We start from the raw sequence: 21,204 nt of genomic DNA, 5'->3' as shown, positions 1-21,204 counted from the left end.
ANATATATATANATATNTATATATATATATACTATATATTATATTATATATATAATATANATATATATGCATATATGGAATTGTAATATATTTAATATTGATTATAAACACAATTTTCGATGTTACATATATGCATAAAAAAATCTTGCAGTATTAAAAAAATTATTAAAAAATTTATTATTTCTAACAAATAAAGAGAACAATTTTTATGTTTATAGAATTAAAATTTTAATTTCATTAGTTTCAATTTTGTATCGATGTCTTTATTAATACAAATTTCTCATACATAAAAATATTTCGTATTTGTATTGAAAACAGAACATTCAAGTTCTTGTTAAATTTTTGTAGAAATTTTTTAACATATTTCAGTCAAGTTAATTTAATATAATGTGATTATATGTTATTCAAATAGTTTGACTATAGGATTTTTAAATAAACTATTTAAATAAATAATTAATTATTAACATTCAACATTTTTTAGTATCAAAATAATATAAATTGTGAGTAAATAACATAAAAATATATATGTATGTTTCAAAATGTAAATTCTAAGAATAAATGATTAAAGTATGTGTAATTTAATATATCATAAATGTTTCATTTAAAAATTATCATTTTCATTATTGTTTATAATCTTATGTCAGTATTTACCTTTTTATGTTTCTTCTTAATAATATTTATCTTCTAACATATATTCATCTTATGTTAAATTAACACATAAAAATTTAAGCGGAACATTCGGAACATATGAAATATGTTACATTTCCTCATCTTATGCATAAAGTATATGATCACTTGTATGATCCATCAATTTTTTGTACATGTAAGTTGAGTACATCAATATATCATTTACGTAAGTTGTAAAATTTGAATTATTTATCAAGTCAATAGTGAGATTCTGCGGTAAATTCTCAAAATATTTAACATTCAGACATTTTAATGGATTTTTCATTAAATATAATACTTTTATCGATGGCCATGTATTCGTTAGTGACAAAGACTCCAACGAAGTGAATTTATTCTCACTTAAATCCAAATATTTCAAAGATACAAGAGTTTCCGCCAATTTTTTTGGTAAAAAGCTTAACATATTTCTCGACAAATCTAATTCTTCTAGGACAGTAAGAGAAGCAAACGCATTAACATCGATTTCATTAATTCGATTCTCTCCCATTAATAGTTTTATCAATTTTGGCATATGCGTGAAAGTATGCGAGAGTATTTTATATATGTAGTTGTTACTAATATATAAAATGCTAATTTCTGTTTCATTTGAAATTTGCGGAACATCCTTGAGTAGATTCCCACTTAGATCGAGTGTTTTTAAATTCTGTAAATATGCAAATGTTTTCGGATGTAGCTCATGTATATAATTTGAAGATAAGTTTAAAAAGAGCAATTTATTATTGTCTTTGAAAGCATCTGAATCGATATTATTAATCTTGTTTTTGGAAACAGAAAGATAGTGCAGATTCTTCAGACCGGCCATCGATAAAGTCCATTGGAATTCGTGTCGACTATTAATAATGTCAAAATTATTTCTATCCAAATTCAGCGCGAACAATTTGCTTCCTTTTTCGTTTAAATGTAACCTATCAAGCAAATTATCATGAAGATCAAGAAAGTATAAATTATTCGACACTAGTCGTACAAAATCCTGTCTCATTATCCTGTTTCTGGAGAGATCCAGAATTTTTAACTTGGGGAATGGCACCCAGCTATCAATCGAAGACATCGTCATATGAATAAAATGGGTTCCTATAATATGATAATCAAGCGCAAAATCCTTGATACAATTTCCACTTAGAGATAAAATTTCTAAGTTAGGATATTCGCCGATAATCTGTACAGATGATCTATGATAGCTGTCGATATTGCAGCTTTTTGCATTATTCATAATAAGCACTTGTAACTTAGCGTGACCTCCAAAGTCAAGAAGTTCATGTAAGCTGCTCCATTTATTGTTTGAAAGAAACAATTGAGTTAAATTTGGTAATCTATCGAAGGCACCTCTACCAATTTTCTCAATACTATTGCTCGTAAGATTGAGACAGGTAATCACCGAGCTGCTGATGAAATTCCGCTTGATTTCAGAGATTACAGCGTTTGAGAAGTTTAAAGAAATATCATCATTACATAAAAGTTGAAGCGATTTGTTCACGTAATTTTCTATGGCAAAGTGATCAACGTTTGCTATTGATAATGTAGACCAGCAAACGAATATGATGATTGTGAAGAGAAACTTTGCAATGGTTAATCTCTGTAAATATAGAAAACGTCTGTTTTTAGAATTGTAAAAATATGGCTTGTGATTTAAATATAAAACATAATAAATTAAATTAAACTAATTAAGAAAGAAAAGAAAACCTTTAATGATCAAGCTGAATCTTAAGTGCTTAAATAATTTTATATAAATTTATATTCTATCTGTATAATCATTTAAATGGCGCACTGAATTAATTTTTCGGTCTTGAAACTGATTGATCGCAAACCGATTGAACTACAGTAGTAATATCACAAATTAAATTGATTAACAATTTACTAATTTAATGCTCATCGCATTTTATAAAGCATTTTTAAAGAACTAAACAACCTTCGTATGACATACTTATTTTCAATATTTCTTCGAACAATATAGGTCGTTTGTGTCCGACTCGATTTTAAAGTGCTCGAAAAATTCTATAAAAATTCACACATGTTCTTTAAGGTATTTACTAAATTATTTTGCTATGTAGATGTTGGAGAAAAGTTGGGATGGCATAGGGTCAGGCAGGCAGATATATGAGAAATAAGAATATTAGAAAGAGCAATGCATGGACATGAATGACCCATGTGTGCCGTTCAAGAATTAATTACAGACCCAACAACTGTAGTGGAATCGTAGAGTATTCCACACTAAAATTTAGCTTAATGTGAAAATCCATACCAAAGGAATCCAAGAATCGGATTAAAAATCAATTGTGAACTTTTTAAAATGTGCGTTGACCGATATTTGTAATGGCAGTACAACTGCGCATAACAAAGATTCAACTTTCAGAAATCATTTATTTACTGGCCGTAATCGTGTACCGTATGTACAGTCGAGCGTTTCTCTCTTACAATTGAATGAAAGAGGAATATTCGAATGTGATTAATTAGTTCTTACAAATTACGGCATATAAATGATCCCTTACCGACTGTTAGACAGAGTGATGCAATTTGCAATTGTAAAAAGGGGATGGCAACAAAGAATACAAAATAAATAAAAAATAAAAAAAAAATTGTCTTTTTGTATTCTTCTCTTTCGTCAGTCAAAATTCATCCATGGACGAAATAAGTTGCCAGTCCTGATTAATTATGCTGGATAACATATTAAAATCATTATATAGGTTTTCTTTCTTTTCTTATTGTACATTTGAGAAATCCATTTAGTTGACCAAGGATTTGTCCATATTCAAATAAGAAATTAATTGATGCAATAAATAATTTAATTGAAGCAAAACATTTGGTTATTGTTTCACTTGTTTCTGATAAATATTGATATCTGATAAAGTTGTTTACAATAACCAAATATTTGACTTCAACTAAATTATTTTATTGCATCAAGAATTTGTTTGCCCATATCCAAAGAAATTAATTGATTCTGAACTAGGTTTCTCAGTGTATATTCATGTACAGTTTTAGAAATCACTCTTTATTATAATATTTAAACTCATTAACAATAAAAAATAAATATAAGACAAAATTATAATTATATTTATACAATAAAGATAATTAATCAAAAATATAGTTACATAATTTACATAGTTTTCAGTTATAGAGTTTTTTATATAAGATATATTATTTATCATTTACCATAGTTTCTGTTAAAATTAAATAAAAATGTAGCCTACCATTTTTATAATATTCTCTTCGAGCAAACTTTAAGTTATCTCTGGTACCTCCTATAAGGACTGTATTTTGAATATTGCAACGAACAGTTACACTGACTCTAACTAAAAACTTGCATCGCGAGTTACAAGGCAAAGTATGAAGACAAACCTAATATAATTTCTCCCCAAGGATTGAAACTGAAATATATATATAGATACACGCTTAGCTTACAATTTTACAAGTAGATACCAGAAACGTGATAACATATCTAAGACTATATTTTAAAATGTTTTCTCCGAGAAATATTTTATCGTACACTACGTGCACCTATAGATACATTACATTCCGAGTAAAGTTTTCTTCGGAGAGGACGTTTACAATGTAGCCTAAATATACTCTATACTTCGTTATTTTTCGTATAACATCTAATGTGTAGTATTTCTTCCGAGAATAGTTATGCAGTGACACAGCAGAAAAAAAATTTAAAATTATGATCGATGTTCATAAACATTTTAGATGAATAAATGAAACATGTACATATCCATATTCTATAAAATTTTGTCACTTTTTTTTAAATTTAGTTTTATCTGTCATTAAAAGAATTCTCAAAGAATTCTCAAAATATATATTAATAAGGCGATTAAAATAAGCAAAACTGATTCAATGAATTAAAGTCGAATATTCGAAAAATATTAATTTGGAAAACATTCAAATAAAAGTTAAGAGATCGAAAATAATGTATATAGAATTTTGTCCATTTTTAACTATTTGCAATGAAACTGTCTTCTTTTATTTTTAATAAAAGAATTCGATCTATTTTTTGATAATGTAATATTAATACTATTATTAATATTGATAACTAAACTTTCGACGATAAAACTTTCGATATTACACACACATATATATATATACATATATACACAGAAAATTTTATTATTTTATTATTTAACATTCCATTTTTAACAAACAAAAAAATTTTTTTTAATATTAAAATTTAATCTGTAATATTAAAATTTTATCAGAACTTGTATCAATACAGCAAATAAAATTGCACTTTATACATATATTTTGTCTTGTTATATTGTAATAGAGGAAAGTCCGACATATCACTTTGTTTTTAGACAATCTTTCTTAAACAAAAAGGTAAAAATAAAACTTTAAAACATAAGTACAAACTAAAAAGTGGCTTCCATCATATAGTATAAACAATTTTTATAATACTGTTTACAATTATGCAATAATTAATTTTTTCGATAAGATAAGCAAAAATGAGCTACCTATTCTGACAAAATAGGCAATAATGCTACGTATTCCTATGCTTTTTTTATTTACAGGAATTATATGTATAAAGTACCTACAAGTGAATATATAAAAGATGTTCTAAATAATAATTTTTTACACTTCGTTATGAAATTTTATTAAATTATATATCTACTTTATGCTGTTCTATAAGATGCAAATATGTAACATGAGTTTTTCAAGAATTTTTCCATATATGTACGAATGTCTTTAATTCCAATAGTTATTTGACAATATAAAGCAACATTATCAATCTCATGATCAATTTTACAGGCAGGTGTGGCAATTTACACTTACTGCGCTCCCAATTTTAAATTTAAAATTGTATTATAAAAAATTAAGAGAAAAAATAATTGAAATAAAACTAATTTAAGAAATTATAAGCATTTAAAATAACGTAATATTATCAATAATGTGATCACTATTATTTAAACTACGTAATTTGCAAAAGAAAGAATCGTAAGAATTTTATTTTCGTAAAATTTGTTTTTACCTGATTTAGTATAGAAACAGGCCACAAATACACAAATTACGAATTTGTACTTCTTTAATTAGCTAAACAAATCATGATTTTATTAGTATTAATAAAGTGCAGTTAGTTTCTGAAAAATAAGAGGGTGTCACTTTAAGACCTATGTCAATATCGGCGACTTTCCTCTAAATACATATAAAAATGTATTTACTTATAAAGGACAGTGTATATAATCAGAAAGATTTCTCTCTGGTGTAACACAAACAAATACAAATACAAATAATTATTTAAAATTCGAATAACTGATTAATAATTACAATAAGGACAATTTTGTACACTGATACATACAATATATATGTACTCATAATGAGATTATAACATATATTCAATGTTAATTATATATAAACACAACTTTCGATATTACATATTAGAAAAATCTTACGTCATTATTTAAAATTGTATTATTTCTAACAAATAAAGAGAACATTTTTTATGTTTACAGTAATAAAATTTTAATTTCATTAATTTGTATTAATATCTCCATATTAATATGGATGAATTTTTCATTCATAGTAAAAAACATTTCGTATTTGTATTAGAAACGGTTCATTGATCAAGTTCTTGTTAAACTTTGTATAGAATTTTTTAACATTTTTCAATGTTAAGTTAATTTAACATAATGTGATTATATATGTTATTTAAATAATTTATGTTAAATCGATATTCAACATTTCTTAATATCAAAACAGTATAATTTATGAATAAGTGAACAAATAACATAAAGATAATGTGTTTTAAAACGTAAATTCTAAGATATGAATAAAATATGTGTTAATTTAACACATCATAATGTGATCACTATTATTTAAACTACGTAATTTGCAAAAGAAAGTCGTAAGAATTTTATTTTCGTAAAATTTGTTTTTACCTGATTTAGTATAGACCAAACAGGCCACAAATACACAAATTACGAATTTGTGTATTTGTTTAATTTTACTGAAAAAAAATGCTTCCTCTGTTTGTTTACAAACTATGTCAGTATTACCTTTTTATTTCATTTATTTTCTTAAATAATGTTTGTGTTATTTTCTAACATATTCATCTTATATTAAATTAACACATAAATTTGAATGGACATTTGAGACATGTGAAATGTGTAAAATTTCAACACCTTTTTCTCCGGGGTATTCGTATCTCATATATATCTCATATATTGAAAAATTTTAATTGATTTAAATTGATTTAAATCAAGTTAATAGTGAGATTTTGAGGTAAATTCTCAAAATATTTAACATTAAGATATTCTAGTGAATTTTTCATTAAATATATTGTTATCAATGGCAACGTATTCGTCAATGGCAAAGACTCTAGCGAAGTGAATTTATTATCGCTTAAGTCCAAATATTTTAAAGATATAAGGGATTTTGTCCATCCTTCCGGCAAAGAACTTAACATATTCCTCGATAAATCTAATTCTTCTAGGACAATAAGATGAGCGAATGCATTAACATCTATTTTATTAATCTGATTCATTCCCATTAATAATTTTATCAATTTTGGCATATGCACGAAAGTATGCGAGATTATTTTCTTTATATTGTTGTTATTAATACACAAAGTGCTAATTTCTGTTTCATTTGAGATTTGCGGAACATTCTCGAGTTGGTTGATACTTAGATCCAATGTTTCTAAATACTGCAAATTTGCAAATGTCTTCGGATGTAGATAATGTATGTCATTTGAGGATAAATTCAAAAAAAGCAATTCGTTATTGTCTCGAAAAGCATCTGATTCGATAGTATTAATCTCGTTTCTGGAAACAGAAAGATAGTGTAGATTTTTCAGACCAGCCATCGATAAAGTCTTACTGTATCCGTTGTACTTGAATATTGTTAAAATTATTTTCATCCAAATTTAGTGCGAACAATTTCTTCCCTTTTTCGTTTAAGTTCAAGTTACTAAGCGAATTGCCGTGAAGATCAAGAAAGTATAAGCTGTTTGACAATAGTTGTACAAAATTGGTTCTTCTCATGTTATTTTCAGAAAGATCCAGGATCTTTAACTTGGGGAATGACATCCAGTTTTGCGATATCATCGGCGTCGTATAAGTAAAATGGGATTCCATAAATGGATTTTCCTGTACAAACACTAAATCGTTAAAACAATTTTTACGTAGAGATAAAATTTCTAAGTTAGAATATTCGCCGAAAATCTGTATTACATCATCATTGTAACATTCAAAATAGCTTGCATAATAAGCACTTGTAATTTATCGTGACTTCCAAAGTCAAGAAATTTACTTTTACTACGCAATCTATTGTTCGAAAGAAACAATTGAGTTAAATTTGGCAATTTTCAAAGGCACCTCTCCCAATTTTCTCAATATTGTTTATAAGATTGAGGCAGGACTGCTGATGAAATCCCGCTTGATTTCAGAGATCACAGCGTTTGAGAAGTTTAAAGAAATGTCATCATTACATAGAGATTGAAGCGATTCGTCCATGTAGTTTTCTATGGCAAAATAAACATCGTTTGCTATTGATAATGTACGAGTAGATCAGCAAAAGAAAGTGACGAAAGCAATCTTTGCGATGGTTAATTTCTGTAAATACAGAACACATTTTGTTTTAAAATTGTAAAAAAATAGCTTGTGATTTAAGTATAACATAATAAATTAAACAATACAGAGTATCTTATAAGACTACATAATGTAACTACACAACAAATTGTAAATAAGGCTCTACACAATCAAGCTGGTCTTTAGTATTGAAACAATTCTGTGTCTAAAGATTTAAGACGCTCGCACGGAATGCAAGAGATTCTAATAATTTAATCCCTGTCCAAAAATATTTTTCGCAATATATAGAGTTATTTACAGATTTTAGGCTTATCGGCAGAAGATTAAGATCAGGCTAAGATATCTTATGAGCATTAATATAATTAAATTGCTTGTCAATTTAATTAGTGGCAAGCAATTTAATTGGTGATATTACTACTCTAGTTCTATGTTAAAGTTGCGTTTCAAGACTAAAAATAAATTTGTCGCGGTTTGTGGAATTATAAGGAAAAGCCCTTATTATAAGATACCAAGTTCATTTTGGGTAAATGCTAAAAATCTATGAGCAGAATTTAAAAAAATAATTGAAAAGAATTTAATAAGCTTTAAGATAATGTTATGTAAAATTTAATTAATTTTTTTTTTAAATTAAAGAAATGTAAAAGTGAGCAAATCGCAAAGTCAAAAAATTGTGCTCCTAATATGAGATACCTTGAAAAATCAATAATAAAAGTACATTAGTATTGCAATTAAAAAACTTTATTTAATGCTTTTAAAATACTAACAAACACAGCCAGCGTGCGCGAAAAATGAACATGCAATGGATTATACCCAGAACTCGTCTTCAAATAATTGGAATCAAGCATCGCAGAAATACACACTTAATATACATTCCGATTGTTTTTTTTATTATTGTACGATAACATTAATACTTTAGCAACGATTTTCATTATGACATAAGAGCAGAGGTTATTTCATATTAAAAGTATCCTAGATATCTCATATTACGATTTTGCCTTATGGTTTTACTATTATCAAATCTAATCTTCTGCAATTAAGCATTTCAACATATCCCATATTTTTCTATTAGTACAATTTTACTCTATCACTACATGAACAATTTATTGCCAAATATTTATTTATTAAATAATAATCAAAGTTTAAAGGCTCATCTTGCTGAAACTTGAAGACAAAATCCTAAAATCTTTTTTTACAATGACTACGGGTATGATCTAATAATGAATTTCGCACTAAATTTTCAATCCAAGAGCAATAAATTCATGATGGAACCAATAGATAGTGTTTATTAGTTTAGCAGAAACGCTACTATCTCATATTAGGCGCTTGTCTCATAATAGAGGGCTTTTCTTTATGTATAAATAAATTTACACAGAATTATTTCAACACTCAGGCTTCAACTTGACCATTTAGGGTCTTTATTTCCAGTGAAATATAAAACAAAATTATAACTGTATTAATAAAAATAACACTGTTCGACATGGATTTTAGACCATGAATGGAACCAAGTTATTCTTACAAATTTTTTATTGCAGAAAATTCGTATATGAAATTATTCTATCATATCAAGTTTTCGAAAAAATGGATGCCTGAAGATGTCAAAAATATTTTTAGGTATATTTGAATTATAATATCTAAAAAATGTGACGTAATAAAACAATTTTATTTATGAATTCGTTTTTAACAAAAAAAATCTATAACAGTCATCTATTTTATTAACTGCTTTATTCAAGAAACTATATACAATAAAAAGGAGAGAACTTAAATCTATAGATAGAAATGTAACACTTTGAAATCTGTTAATGCAATTTGAATAATCACCTGTTGTTTTGTATTTTTTATACTGGACTTTTTATACTTTTTTTTTATAATGGAAGGCAGAAAAATAATGTAATGTGCTATAATACTTTTATGCATTTTTTTTTCCATAGAATACAATAGTGCTCATTTTCATTCAAATCAAACTTTTGTTAAATTGTATTTGATATTTTGATTTTATATTCATAATGAGCCACAAATCATTACATGCAGGTGATTCAAATTGCATAAGCAGTCCTTAAAAAACCTTGACAACACAGAATATTTATGATAAATATTTATTATTATTTGTTTTTTGAAATGTTATATAAAAATATTATTTACATATTTTATAAATAAATTTAAAATATTATTAAAAGATAGATTAAATATGTCATGCGTTCGAATCAGAAAAGTCATGTACGACACACAGAAAAGAGGATGATTTTTGCATAAGCACGCGCGCGCGTGCGCACGCACACACTCTCTCTCTCTCACGCACATACACACACACACACGCGCGCGCACGCGACGTACACACATCTCCATATGAGATAAGTTTGCAACAAGAAGAAAGAAAAAACTTGTCCACGAAATCATCCGTGCCGAAACAGAATCGGCGATCTCTATCCTCTCTTATTATAAAATATTTAAAATAAGCCTTATAAATATTTATAAATATTTTGTGAATATTTTATAAATATTGTGTGCTGTCTGGGTATATATCTATAGGATTCCCTTAACTTTTCAGTGTAACTGTTGTTTCTTGTATAAAGCCACTAATAAAGTAGATTATTCTTATAGTTTTTACAGAAAACGAGTCTCTAAATAAAATTGTTCCATAATGTCACGTTTTCTCAAAAGATCACAAAAATCGCATTTTTGGCACATTTAGGACCAGTTGGTTAACTCTTAGGTTTAACTATTCCTCATCTCTTTTTAGTGTTAGGCCCAGATTCACAACTCATAGTTAACTCTTTAGCGCGATTCAACTTGTTTCTCATCTTTTTCCAATTCTAAAATTGTGAAGAAACAATGAATAAGTTGAACTTTGGTTATGAATTAACCGTCAGTTGTGGAACTAGGCCTTAGAATTGGATAGAAATAATAAATAAGAATTGAACCTCGGTTAAGAGTTAACTGTGAGTTGTGGGACTTCTGTGGGCCTTAGAATTAATTTTCTCAAAAACCTGACGTAATAGAATAATTTACGGATTCGTTTTTAGCGATCAAAAAATCTATAAAAATCACTTAGTCTGGGAACAAAGTTCAAATTTGGGATAATTATAATAATGGAAAACACAGTTCCATAATTCCATACAGTTGTAGATTTTCTTGTATGAGGTATATAAAATTTATTAGTTATCGTAATTTCTCCTAAAATTATATAAAAATGTAAATACATAATAAATAATGCCTATATCAGTTTTTAGACAGTTAGTTAATTTTGCTAAGGACCAGGACGCTTGTGGAATGCTGAATCCAGATTTGACTCCCGGCCGAGGTAATATTTTTCATAATAAATTTATTTACAGATTTTTGATACATTAGACATTTTAATACATTTAATACATTAGAACCTTAAAATGATGCCAATTGTGCATCAGATTATTAAATTGTTAATCAATTTGATTTGTAATATTACTGTTTCAATTGCATTTCTAAATCTGGAAAACCAATTCAGCGTGCAGTTTGATAGATTGCAAACGTAGTATATAAATTTACATGAAATTATTTAAAACAATCAAGATCCAGCTTTGATCGATATAGGCATTGCTTTTTACTTATATTGTGTATTTACATTAAATTATACAGTTTTAATAAAAATGTAGCTTACTATTTTTTATAATGTTCTCTTGTGAATTTTAAGTTATTTCTGGTATACCTTCTGCAAGGACTATATTTTGAATACTGCAACGACTATTAACTATAACTAATTGTGAGATCTGCCGTCGCGAGTTGCGATCGAGTAAATTTAAGTATGGGGGCAAATCTTATATAATTTCTCTCTTTTATTATCTTTCATATAAACATCTGGCAATGAACATCTTTTCCGAGAATACTTATGCAATATTACATAAAAAAGAAAGTTAAAATTATCATCGGTGGTCATAAACAGTTTTACTGGATAATAAATCAAACATGTACATATAGTGGGTGATCCAGACCAGAGACCAGCCGGAGGAGCCGGCATGTATGTATATATTGTTTATGAAAATCTAAATCGAAAATTCCTTTACCTTTTCGCAATGGTTGCAATAGTTAACGAGATATTAATTTTTAAAAATTACCGAATTAGCGGATAAAATCGATGTATAAGACAATATTAAGATATATTTTTTAAAGTATTTTTATAAAATATTTCAAAGATATTTTTTAAAAAACAGTTAAAAATATCCTATGTCCTTGTCTTATGTCGATTTTAGACATATTCTACTTATTGAATAACTAAAAAAATTTGCGAAAATTGCAAAATGATAGAGAATTTTTCGATTCAGTTTTTCATAAACATTCCGGCTCCTCCGGCTGGTCTGGATCATCCAGTATATATATTTATTATGTAAAATTTATATATATATTTATTATGTAAAATTTTGTCACTTCTTTTTTTTAAATTTACTTGGGAAAAAATGTTTCATATATAATTATATATAATTAATATATAATTATATATAATTTTATATAAAATTATATAAAATTGTATATAATTATAGGTAAGGGAGACCGAGGCACCATAAGTCACAAAAATTCGAAAAGTACATCTCTTAAAAGCACAACTAAATATAATTTTTGTATTATTTTTTTTAATAATTAAATAATTGTTAAATCGTTTGATATACTTGATATATACTTGATATATATTTGATATAATTATTCTAATTATTGCAATTTGGAAATACTGGTCAATTAAAGATACTGAGAATGTTTTTAGTCTTGAAATTGCAATGGGTGAATTTGAATTGCGTTACTGTCTGCAACAATTGAAGGATGAAGAAGGAAGAATAACATCAGAGATATGGACATAAAATATTTGAAGAGGAATAATAAAATCATCTTATCGCAAAAATTTCGAATAGGAATATGTGATAAAGCTGTTATATCGATGTCGACGATTAAATCAAGTTTGTTTATTTTAGTTTTATTAAATAGTATACTGAGGATAATCTGATAAGGGTTGAAACGTATGATTATGTTTTTATATGTCTTTATGTATTTCTAATTTAATCATTAAATATTTATTAGATTGATTTCCAACACTCGTCATCTAGTTGCGACTCGTAATCTTTGATTATAAAATAATTTTAATAATTAAAGTATAATACATATTTTAAAATTTAATAAATATATTTAGTAAATATTTATTAGTTTTTAAGAAAAAAATAAAAATATATTTTTTAAGAAATGCCCCATACTCGAGGTACCATAAATCACACACAAAATAGTAGGATTATGTAAGAAATAACAATAATTTGTTGAAAATTGAAAAATATTTTTAGTTAACTTACATATTCTTAACATAGTCTAATACAATATAATTACAACTAATAATTATTAAATACAATAGAAAATTATAGGCAAACAAATGAGAAATAACTATTAATATAAGATAAAAAATTTATTACAAAATAAAATAAAATTATTATTATAAAATTATTATTATAAAATAAAATTAATTGCTTAGAACTACGTTTTTAATACATATACTTTTTGTATTGTCCCGTTTCATCATGAATGTATGACATGATATCCCAATTATACATTTAATAGAAAATACAAAATAAATGTTAAATTATTACTGTAATGTAGTAGATGAGATAAGATGCGCAAAAACTTGCACCTTATCTTCTATTACAAAAACAATATTAATTAAAACATTTTTATTAAAAAGTTAAAAAGTTACTATTGCACCGCGAAAATTATAATGATCGATGCTTTTCGATATAATTTAATCCATACCACCTACATAAAGAGTATGGGTAATGAAGTAACAGTCGTATTGTATCAGCAGTATTAATTTAAACATTCTAAATTATGTTAAACAATCGACAATCTATGGTGTTCCGATTTCTTATATAAAATTGACATTTTATATATAATTACATATATAATATATCCATTTTTCCCAGATAAAATATTAATAAAGACAATTAAAATACAAATAAATCAATAAACTAAAGTCAAATATTTTTGAAAAATACTGAGATTGGAAAAAATTCAAATGAAAGTTAAGAGATATTGAAAATAACATATAGAAAATTTTTTCCATTTTTACAGTAAAAACTGTCTTCTGTCCTGATTTACAGTAAAAACTGCCTTCTTTTATTTTTAATAAAATTCAAATTACTTTGAAAAAATTCAGTCTATTTTTTGATAACGTAATATTATCAATATTATTATTAATATTGATCATAAACTTCTGATGTTACACATACACACATATATATATATATATAGAAAGATTCACATCATTATTTAAAATTCCATTATTTCTAACCAAAAAATTTTTTATGTGTATAATATTAAATTGTAATTTCATTTAGAATTTTTGTATCATATAATAAAAAAACATTTCCTATTTGTGCTGAAAACAGTCTACTGATCAAATTCTTATCTTGTGTAGAATTTTTTAATGTATTCTAGTACTAAGTTAATTTAATATAATTTATTAATATATATTTTATTAACTATTATTGTTCTTAAACATTAGATGCATTGAAGAGAATTTAAACTGAGAATCGAAACATCACACAAAAAAAATGAATTATTAAAGAAATGCATAAATATATATATATATATATATATATATATATATATATATACATATATATATATATATGCATAAATGTTTTAATCCAAGAATATTTTATGCTTAGAATAGCGCCAAGAATAAACAATTTCCGATTAACAATAAATTATTCGTAAAATAAAATAAATTTTATTCTTAGTTCAAAACAAATTTTATTTTAATAAAAGAATAGTTATACTTGTTCAACATTAAATATGCTTATATTAGCATTATTTTTTCTTCAATAATCTTTTGTTAACTTATTTTAAACAGTATGCTTTTTAACATCAACGTGACAGAAACCAATGCTGCAGTAAGTAACGATAGCATTTGTAAATGAAGTACCACATTTATAGAGCATAATTCTTAATGTGCACGGGGTAGCTCCCAAGGAAAAACTGAATCAAACTTGGATTATATCCTCTAATGTAGACAAGTGAAGACAAGTGAAACGCTGAGACCAACCTCCATTAGCAGTATTGCAAATAAGGATGTAAAGACGGTCAACTTCATCAATGATAGAAAACGCTGCATACATAGGCGGATCCGCCGCGATGGATTCATTGTTCATCTCACCCATTTAACTTAACTTAACTTTAACTTAACGTCGCAGTGACAAAGTTGGCCGGCGCATTCCCATTTGCAATATAACTGACAGAAACAGGACGAGCTGAATATTTCATTTATCCTAAAAGATTGAACCACATTTAGAGGTATGTTCCACGAATGCAACAGTTCACAAAACCACCGTCAATCATCATTCATTACAGCCATGCACTTCCAACATCTTGATATTGAGAGGCCATTGTACACACTGTTGCCGCCTGCTGGCGAATTTTCAAATTTATAATTCTTAATCCAAGAATAGTTTGTAAATAATACGATTGAGTTTGTTAAAACCATATAATGATTTTAGACAAGAATACAATTTTAAGAATAAAGAATTAAGAATAAATAAATATACTTTACATAAATCTATTTATTATTGATGCCAGTGAACATTTATAATTGAAGAGAACATTTTATACTTAAATGAAAGTAAATAGCATTCAAGAATAAAAATATATGTGAATTAGGAATTCATTTTTTTCTGTGATGTGATTGCGATATTGCGATATAATCTAGTGATCTTTATTGAATAAAATTTGTATGAACACACTAAAGTCTTGCGTTTTTTATTGATATTATTATAGTTAATAATTCATCAAAACCTTTAACATATCATTTATTAATATTGCGTAGCCTGAAAATGCATTATACAAGATATTTTTCATTTTTTTCAATTTATTAGTTCCATATTTGGATGTTATGTGACTAACATGTTAAAAATGTAAATTGATTTGAATAAGGATTTGTTAAAAATCTTTTTAAAAATTGTATTCGACGTTATAAGGACATGTCATATATCTACAACATTTGATTAACAACAAAATATTCAAACTAAAATTTCATAGTTATAGGCATAAACGAAAAGACAATAGTATTAAAAGAAATATTAACGCTCGTATGTATTGTAACTATCATAGCGATAAAATCTTTAAAAGCGACTTCAATATAGCATACTCATGTAAGTTAATAACACTATAAATTTTATATATGATTATTTATACAATATAATATTATATAAAAAAATCTAGCAATTTAATAAGAATTATATGGTGTAGGAAATCAATAGCCATTCTTTACATGTAAATTAAAATCGACTAAATGTTGTAATAACTTTTATGTATAAATAAGAAACACATCTTTTGATGAAATGTACACATATTTTATTAACTATTATTATCTTTAAACATTAGACTGAAGAGGATTCAAATTGAGGATCGAAACGATTGCGATGTTGCGATATAGTCTAATAATTTTTATTGAATAAAATTTATATAATATATATAGTATAAAGTCTTGTGTCGGTACATTATTACAATTAATGATTATTACAATTAATAATTTAATTTAACATAATGTGATTATTTAAATAGTTTGTGTTAAATATTCAATATTTCTTAATGTTAAAATAGTATAATTTATGAATAAGTGAACAAGTAACATAAAAATGTGTTTTAAAACATAAATTCTAAGATAAATGAAGATAAATGAAAAAAAAAAAAAAATATATATATATATATATATATATATATATATGTTAATTTAGCATATCATAAATGTTAATTTTATTGAAAAAATATGTTCCCACAGTGTGTTTTCAAACTGAATCAGTATTATTCTTTTTTATTTTGTTTATTTTCTTAAATAATGTTTGCATTACCTTCTAACATATTCATCTTATGTTAAATTAACACATAAATTTGAATGGACATTTGGGACATGTGAAATGTGTAAACACTTTTATCTTCTTTCGGGGTACTCGAGGTACTCTTATCTCATATATATTTTGTAAAATTTGAATTAATTTATCAAGTCAATGGTGAGATTTTGTGGTAAATTCTCAAAATATTTAACATTAAGATATTCTAGTAAATTTTTCTTTAAATATACTGTTATCAACGGCAACGTATTCGTCAGTGACAAAGACTCTAACGACGTGAATTTATTATCGCTTAAATCCAAATATTTTAAAGATACAAGGGATTCTGTCCATCCTTCCGGTAAAGAACTTAACATATTCTTCGACAAATCTAATTCTTCTAGGAAAGTAAGATGAACGAACGTATTAACATCTATTTTATCAATATAATTCTTTCTCATTAACAATTTCATCAATTTCGGCATATGCATAAAAGTATGCGAAGTTATATTTTTTATGTTATTGTTATTAATGTATAAAGTACTAAGTTCTGTTTCATTTATTGAGATTTGCAGAACATCGAGTTGGTTGATGCTTAAATCGATTGTTTTTAAATACTGCAAATTTGCAAATGTTTTCGGATGTAGATGACGTATGCGATTTGAGGATAAGTTTAAAAAAAGCAATTCGTTATTGTTTTGGAAAGCATCTGATTCGATAGTATTAATCTCGTTTCCAGAAATAGAAAGATAATGTAGATTCTTCAGATCAGCCATCGATAAACCACCATACCCATTATTGTACTGTCGAATATTGTTAAACTTATTTTTATCCAAATTCAGTGCGAACAATTTGTTTCCTTTTTCCTTTAAGTTCAAGTTACTAAGCGAATTGCTATGAAGATCAAGAAAATGTAAGCTATTCGGCAGTAGTCGTACAAAATTGGTACTTGTTATCCTGTTCTCTGAGAGATCCAAGATCTTTAACTTGGGGAGTGGCATCCAGCCTTGTGAAGCTTGTGAAGTTATCGGCGTCGTATAAGCAAAACGGTATTCCCTAAATGAAGTTTCTTGTGCAAACTCTAAATCGACGGCATAATTTTCACGTAGAGACAAAATTTCTAAGTTAGGGTATTCACCGAAAATCTGTATAGATGAACTATAATAGTTGTATCCGCTTACATTATTCACAATAAGCACTTGTAACTTATCGTGACTTCCAAAGTTAAGAATTAGTCGATTTCCGTTGTTCAATCTATTATTCGAAAGAAACAATTGAGTTAAATTTGGTAATTTTTTGAAGGCACCTTTCCCAATTTTTCCAATACTATTATCCATAAAATTAAGGCAGGTAATCACAGAGCTGCTGATGAAATTCTCATTGATTTCAGAGATCACTGCATTCGAGAAGTTTAGAGACGCATCATCATTACATAGAGATTGAAATGATCGATCATCTATATAATTTTCTGTGGCAAAGTTAACATTTGCTCTTGATGATGTAAACCAGCAAACAAAAGTAATGATTATGAAGACAAACTTAACGATTGTCAATTTCTGTAATAAATATAGAAAACATTTGTGGATTATTAACATTTAGGATTATAAAAAGATGATTTGTGATTTAATGTAATAAAATAAATACAAAGTCTTATAAGATAATGTGACTACACAATAAATTGGAAATAAAAGGCCCTAATATGATCAAACTGGATCTTTAGTGTTAAAATAATTCTATATTTAAAGAGATGCTCGCAGGAATGCATGAAATCTTTGGATTTGATCTCTGGCTAATATTTTTCGCAATATAAAATTATTTATTTTTATTATAGGTTTTAGATCAATCTAAGATATCTTACATCAATATAATTAAATTGCTTGTCAATTTAATTGATGATATTACTACTGTAGTTCTGTTAATTGTGTTTCAAACTGAAAAATTGATAAATTTGGCGTGCAATTCGAAAAATTGGATATACACATATGTAGTATATAAATTCATAGAATTCTTTCAGCATTAAAGAGGCAACTTAATCATTTAGAACTTTTATTTCCAATAACAAATAAAATTAAAATTGTAATAAATTAAAAATTAAACTAATTAAAAATTCTCAATAAAAAAATAAATATAAAACAAAATTATAACTAAAACAATAAAATTAAGAAAAATTCACAGACAATTAATATAATGAACATCGTTTAATGTCGACGAGTCAAAACATAATTTACTGTTATTATATTAATTTGTCAAAATTTATTGATGGATTTTATATTATTGTGTAATTGTATTAACGAGTAAATATAGGGTGTCTCTGCTGAGCAACAGAGACATTTCCTATGGAATTAAACACAGAGGAGACTTTCACTCAACAAGTGATGGGCTTGCGTATGTTGTTTTGTGGAAACACAGATTCACTAACTAACTGCAATCTTAATGATAATCAAGGCTCATGAAGATTATTTTTCATCGCTGAGAATGGTTCCAATATAGAATCGAATGTTCGGAAACTTTGTATTTGATTGATTACATTATATGGATGTTTAATTAATTATTAATATGTTTGAATTTTATACGCACCAATTACCGCGTGGACTCTAAATTGTCTGTGAATTTTTCTTAATTTTATTGTTTTAGTTATTCTAAATCACAAGAGTCTTTAGTTCAACTATTCGTTATTGTTTTTTAAAATTATAACTGTATAATTTATGTAATAAAAATAATTATAATAATTGAAAACAGTTCTATAATTATAAATTTCATAGATGTAGATTTTCTTTCTATGAGATATATATCGTAGTTTCTTCTAAATTATTAATACTGATAATTTAAACTAATAATTATATAAAAATGTTGCCTACCATTTTTTATAATATTGTCTTCGAAAGATGCAAACTTTAAACTATTTCTGGTGTACCTTCTACAAGGACTGTATTTGAATACTGCAACGAACATATAACTGTAACTGAGATCTGCCATCATGAATCGCGAGCAAAGTGTGGGGATAAACCTGATACAATTCAGCTATAGGAATAAAAAAATGATATACGTATATACTTTAGACTCAATGGCGTAACTTCAAAATTTGAAGAGGATCCTGTTTGTTTACAGATCGTTTGCCTACATCATTTTTGCTAACAGTTCGTTTGTGCACAAAAATGATTGCCTACAATATGAATGAATAAGATTCTAGGATACTCAAGTACATCAGGAAAAAAAGTGTATATAGTTAGGGTTAAGTTTTATCAAGTCATTTTGATAAATTTTTTTGGTACTGTCCATAAAAATGACATCATGTTAAGTTTTTGAAAAATATATCAATATTGCTAAAATAGGCGTTTTTATTACTTTTGTGTTAATCATATCTTTCGATATAGAGATCTAGTAAAACTTACAGAACATCAAGGCATATAGTAATGGACAATGTAATTAAAAATAAAATTCTGTTTTAACGGTCCTAATGATCCTCAGGGACGCAACCCCCTCTGCTTCCCGGTAGTTACGCCACTGCTTTAGACTTAGAAAGTACAGTAGGTACCGGAAACGCGATAACATATCTGAATATAAGATATCTGCAAGGGAAGTCATCACAACTGTCCAGAACTGATTTGATTCTCCATGAAATATATTGTAAAACACGAAAATCTAAGAGATACGTATTTTTTCATACGTGCGCTAACTCATGTTTAAGGGATGAAACATCCATTTGAAAAAAAACAGTATTTTTCTTTCGAGTCGAATATCGTCAGGAGTATAAGAGAGGAAAAAATTTTCTAAATAAAAGTTATACGATTTCAAGACTACTTTAAAGTTATAAAGAAAAAAAATTGTTTTAATTTTTTATTTAACAAAATATTCCCATCATTCGTAGTTTTCTTAAATTTTTAATCTTTTTTTTTACCAAATTAAAGATTATTTTTTTACAAATTCAATCATGTGTAATAAAGTTACAATGCGACATATCATTTTCGAGAATTAATTATTAATGCTTCCGTATAAGCTATCTATGCTTAGTATGTGAAAGTAATTGTCGTCGGAACAAGAACATATAAGAAAAGATGTCTTAAGTAAAATTTGTATAGTTTTTTACATATGTATATTTAGATTTTGTAAATATATAATATTTTTAAGATATATATATATATATATGTGTGTGTGTGTGTGTGTGTGTGTGTGTGTGT

At 26.3% G+C, this 21,204-nt stretch overlaps 3 protein-coding genes across 3 annotated transcripts; all 3 read right to left on the bottom strand.

Moving 5' to 3' along the window:
- Window positions 1-772: 772 nt before the first annotated feature.
- On the bottom strand, window positions 773-2,557 carry LOC105617889 (leucine-rich repeat-containing G-protein coupled receptor 5-like). Its single transcript, XM_012199431.1, has 3 exons — window positions 2,543-2,557; window positions 1,652-2,260; window positions 773-1,330 (listed from the first exon to the last, which is right to left on the bottom strand). Exons 1-3 carry the CDS (start codon window positions 2,555-2,557, stop codon window positions 773-775), a joined length of 1,182 nt encoding a protein of 393 aa, XP_012054821.1.
- Window positions 2,558-6,865: 4,308 nt separating this feature from the next.
- LOC105617888 (leucine-rich repeat transmembrane neuronal protein 4-like) lies at window positions 6,866-15,352 on the bottom strand. The gene is given in 4 exon segments (XM_012199430.1): window positions 6,866-7,507; window positions 7,509-7,771; window positions 8,033-8,134; window positions 15,247-15,352. Coding segments are annotated over 4 exon segments (1,113 nt in total).
- Window positions 15,353-17,187: 1,835 nt separating this feature from the next.
- Window positions 17,188-19,357, bottom strand: LOC105617886 (leucine-rich repeat-containing protein 15-like). The gene is made up of 2 exons (XM_012199429.1): window positions 19,319-19,357; window positions 17,188-18,582 (listed from the first exon to the last, which is right to left on the bottom strand). Exons 1-2 carry the CDS (start codon window positions 19,355-19,357, stop codon window positions 17,188-17,190), a joined length of 1,434 nt encoding a protein of 477 aa, XP_012054819.1.
- Window positions 19,358-21,204: the final 1,847 nt, after the last annotated feature.

This window comes from Atta cephalotes (assembly GCF_000143395.1).
Source record: "Atta cephalotes unplaced genomic scaffold scaffold00014, whole genome shotgun sequence".
Taxonomy (NCBI): Eukaryota; Metazoa; Arthropoda; class Insecta; order Hymenoptera; family Formicidae; genus Atta; species Atta cephalotes.
The sequence above is the reverse complement of the archived record's forward strand: the minus strand, read 5'-3'. Positions and strand labels throughout refer to the sequence as shown.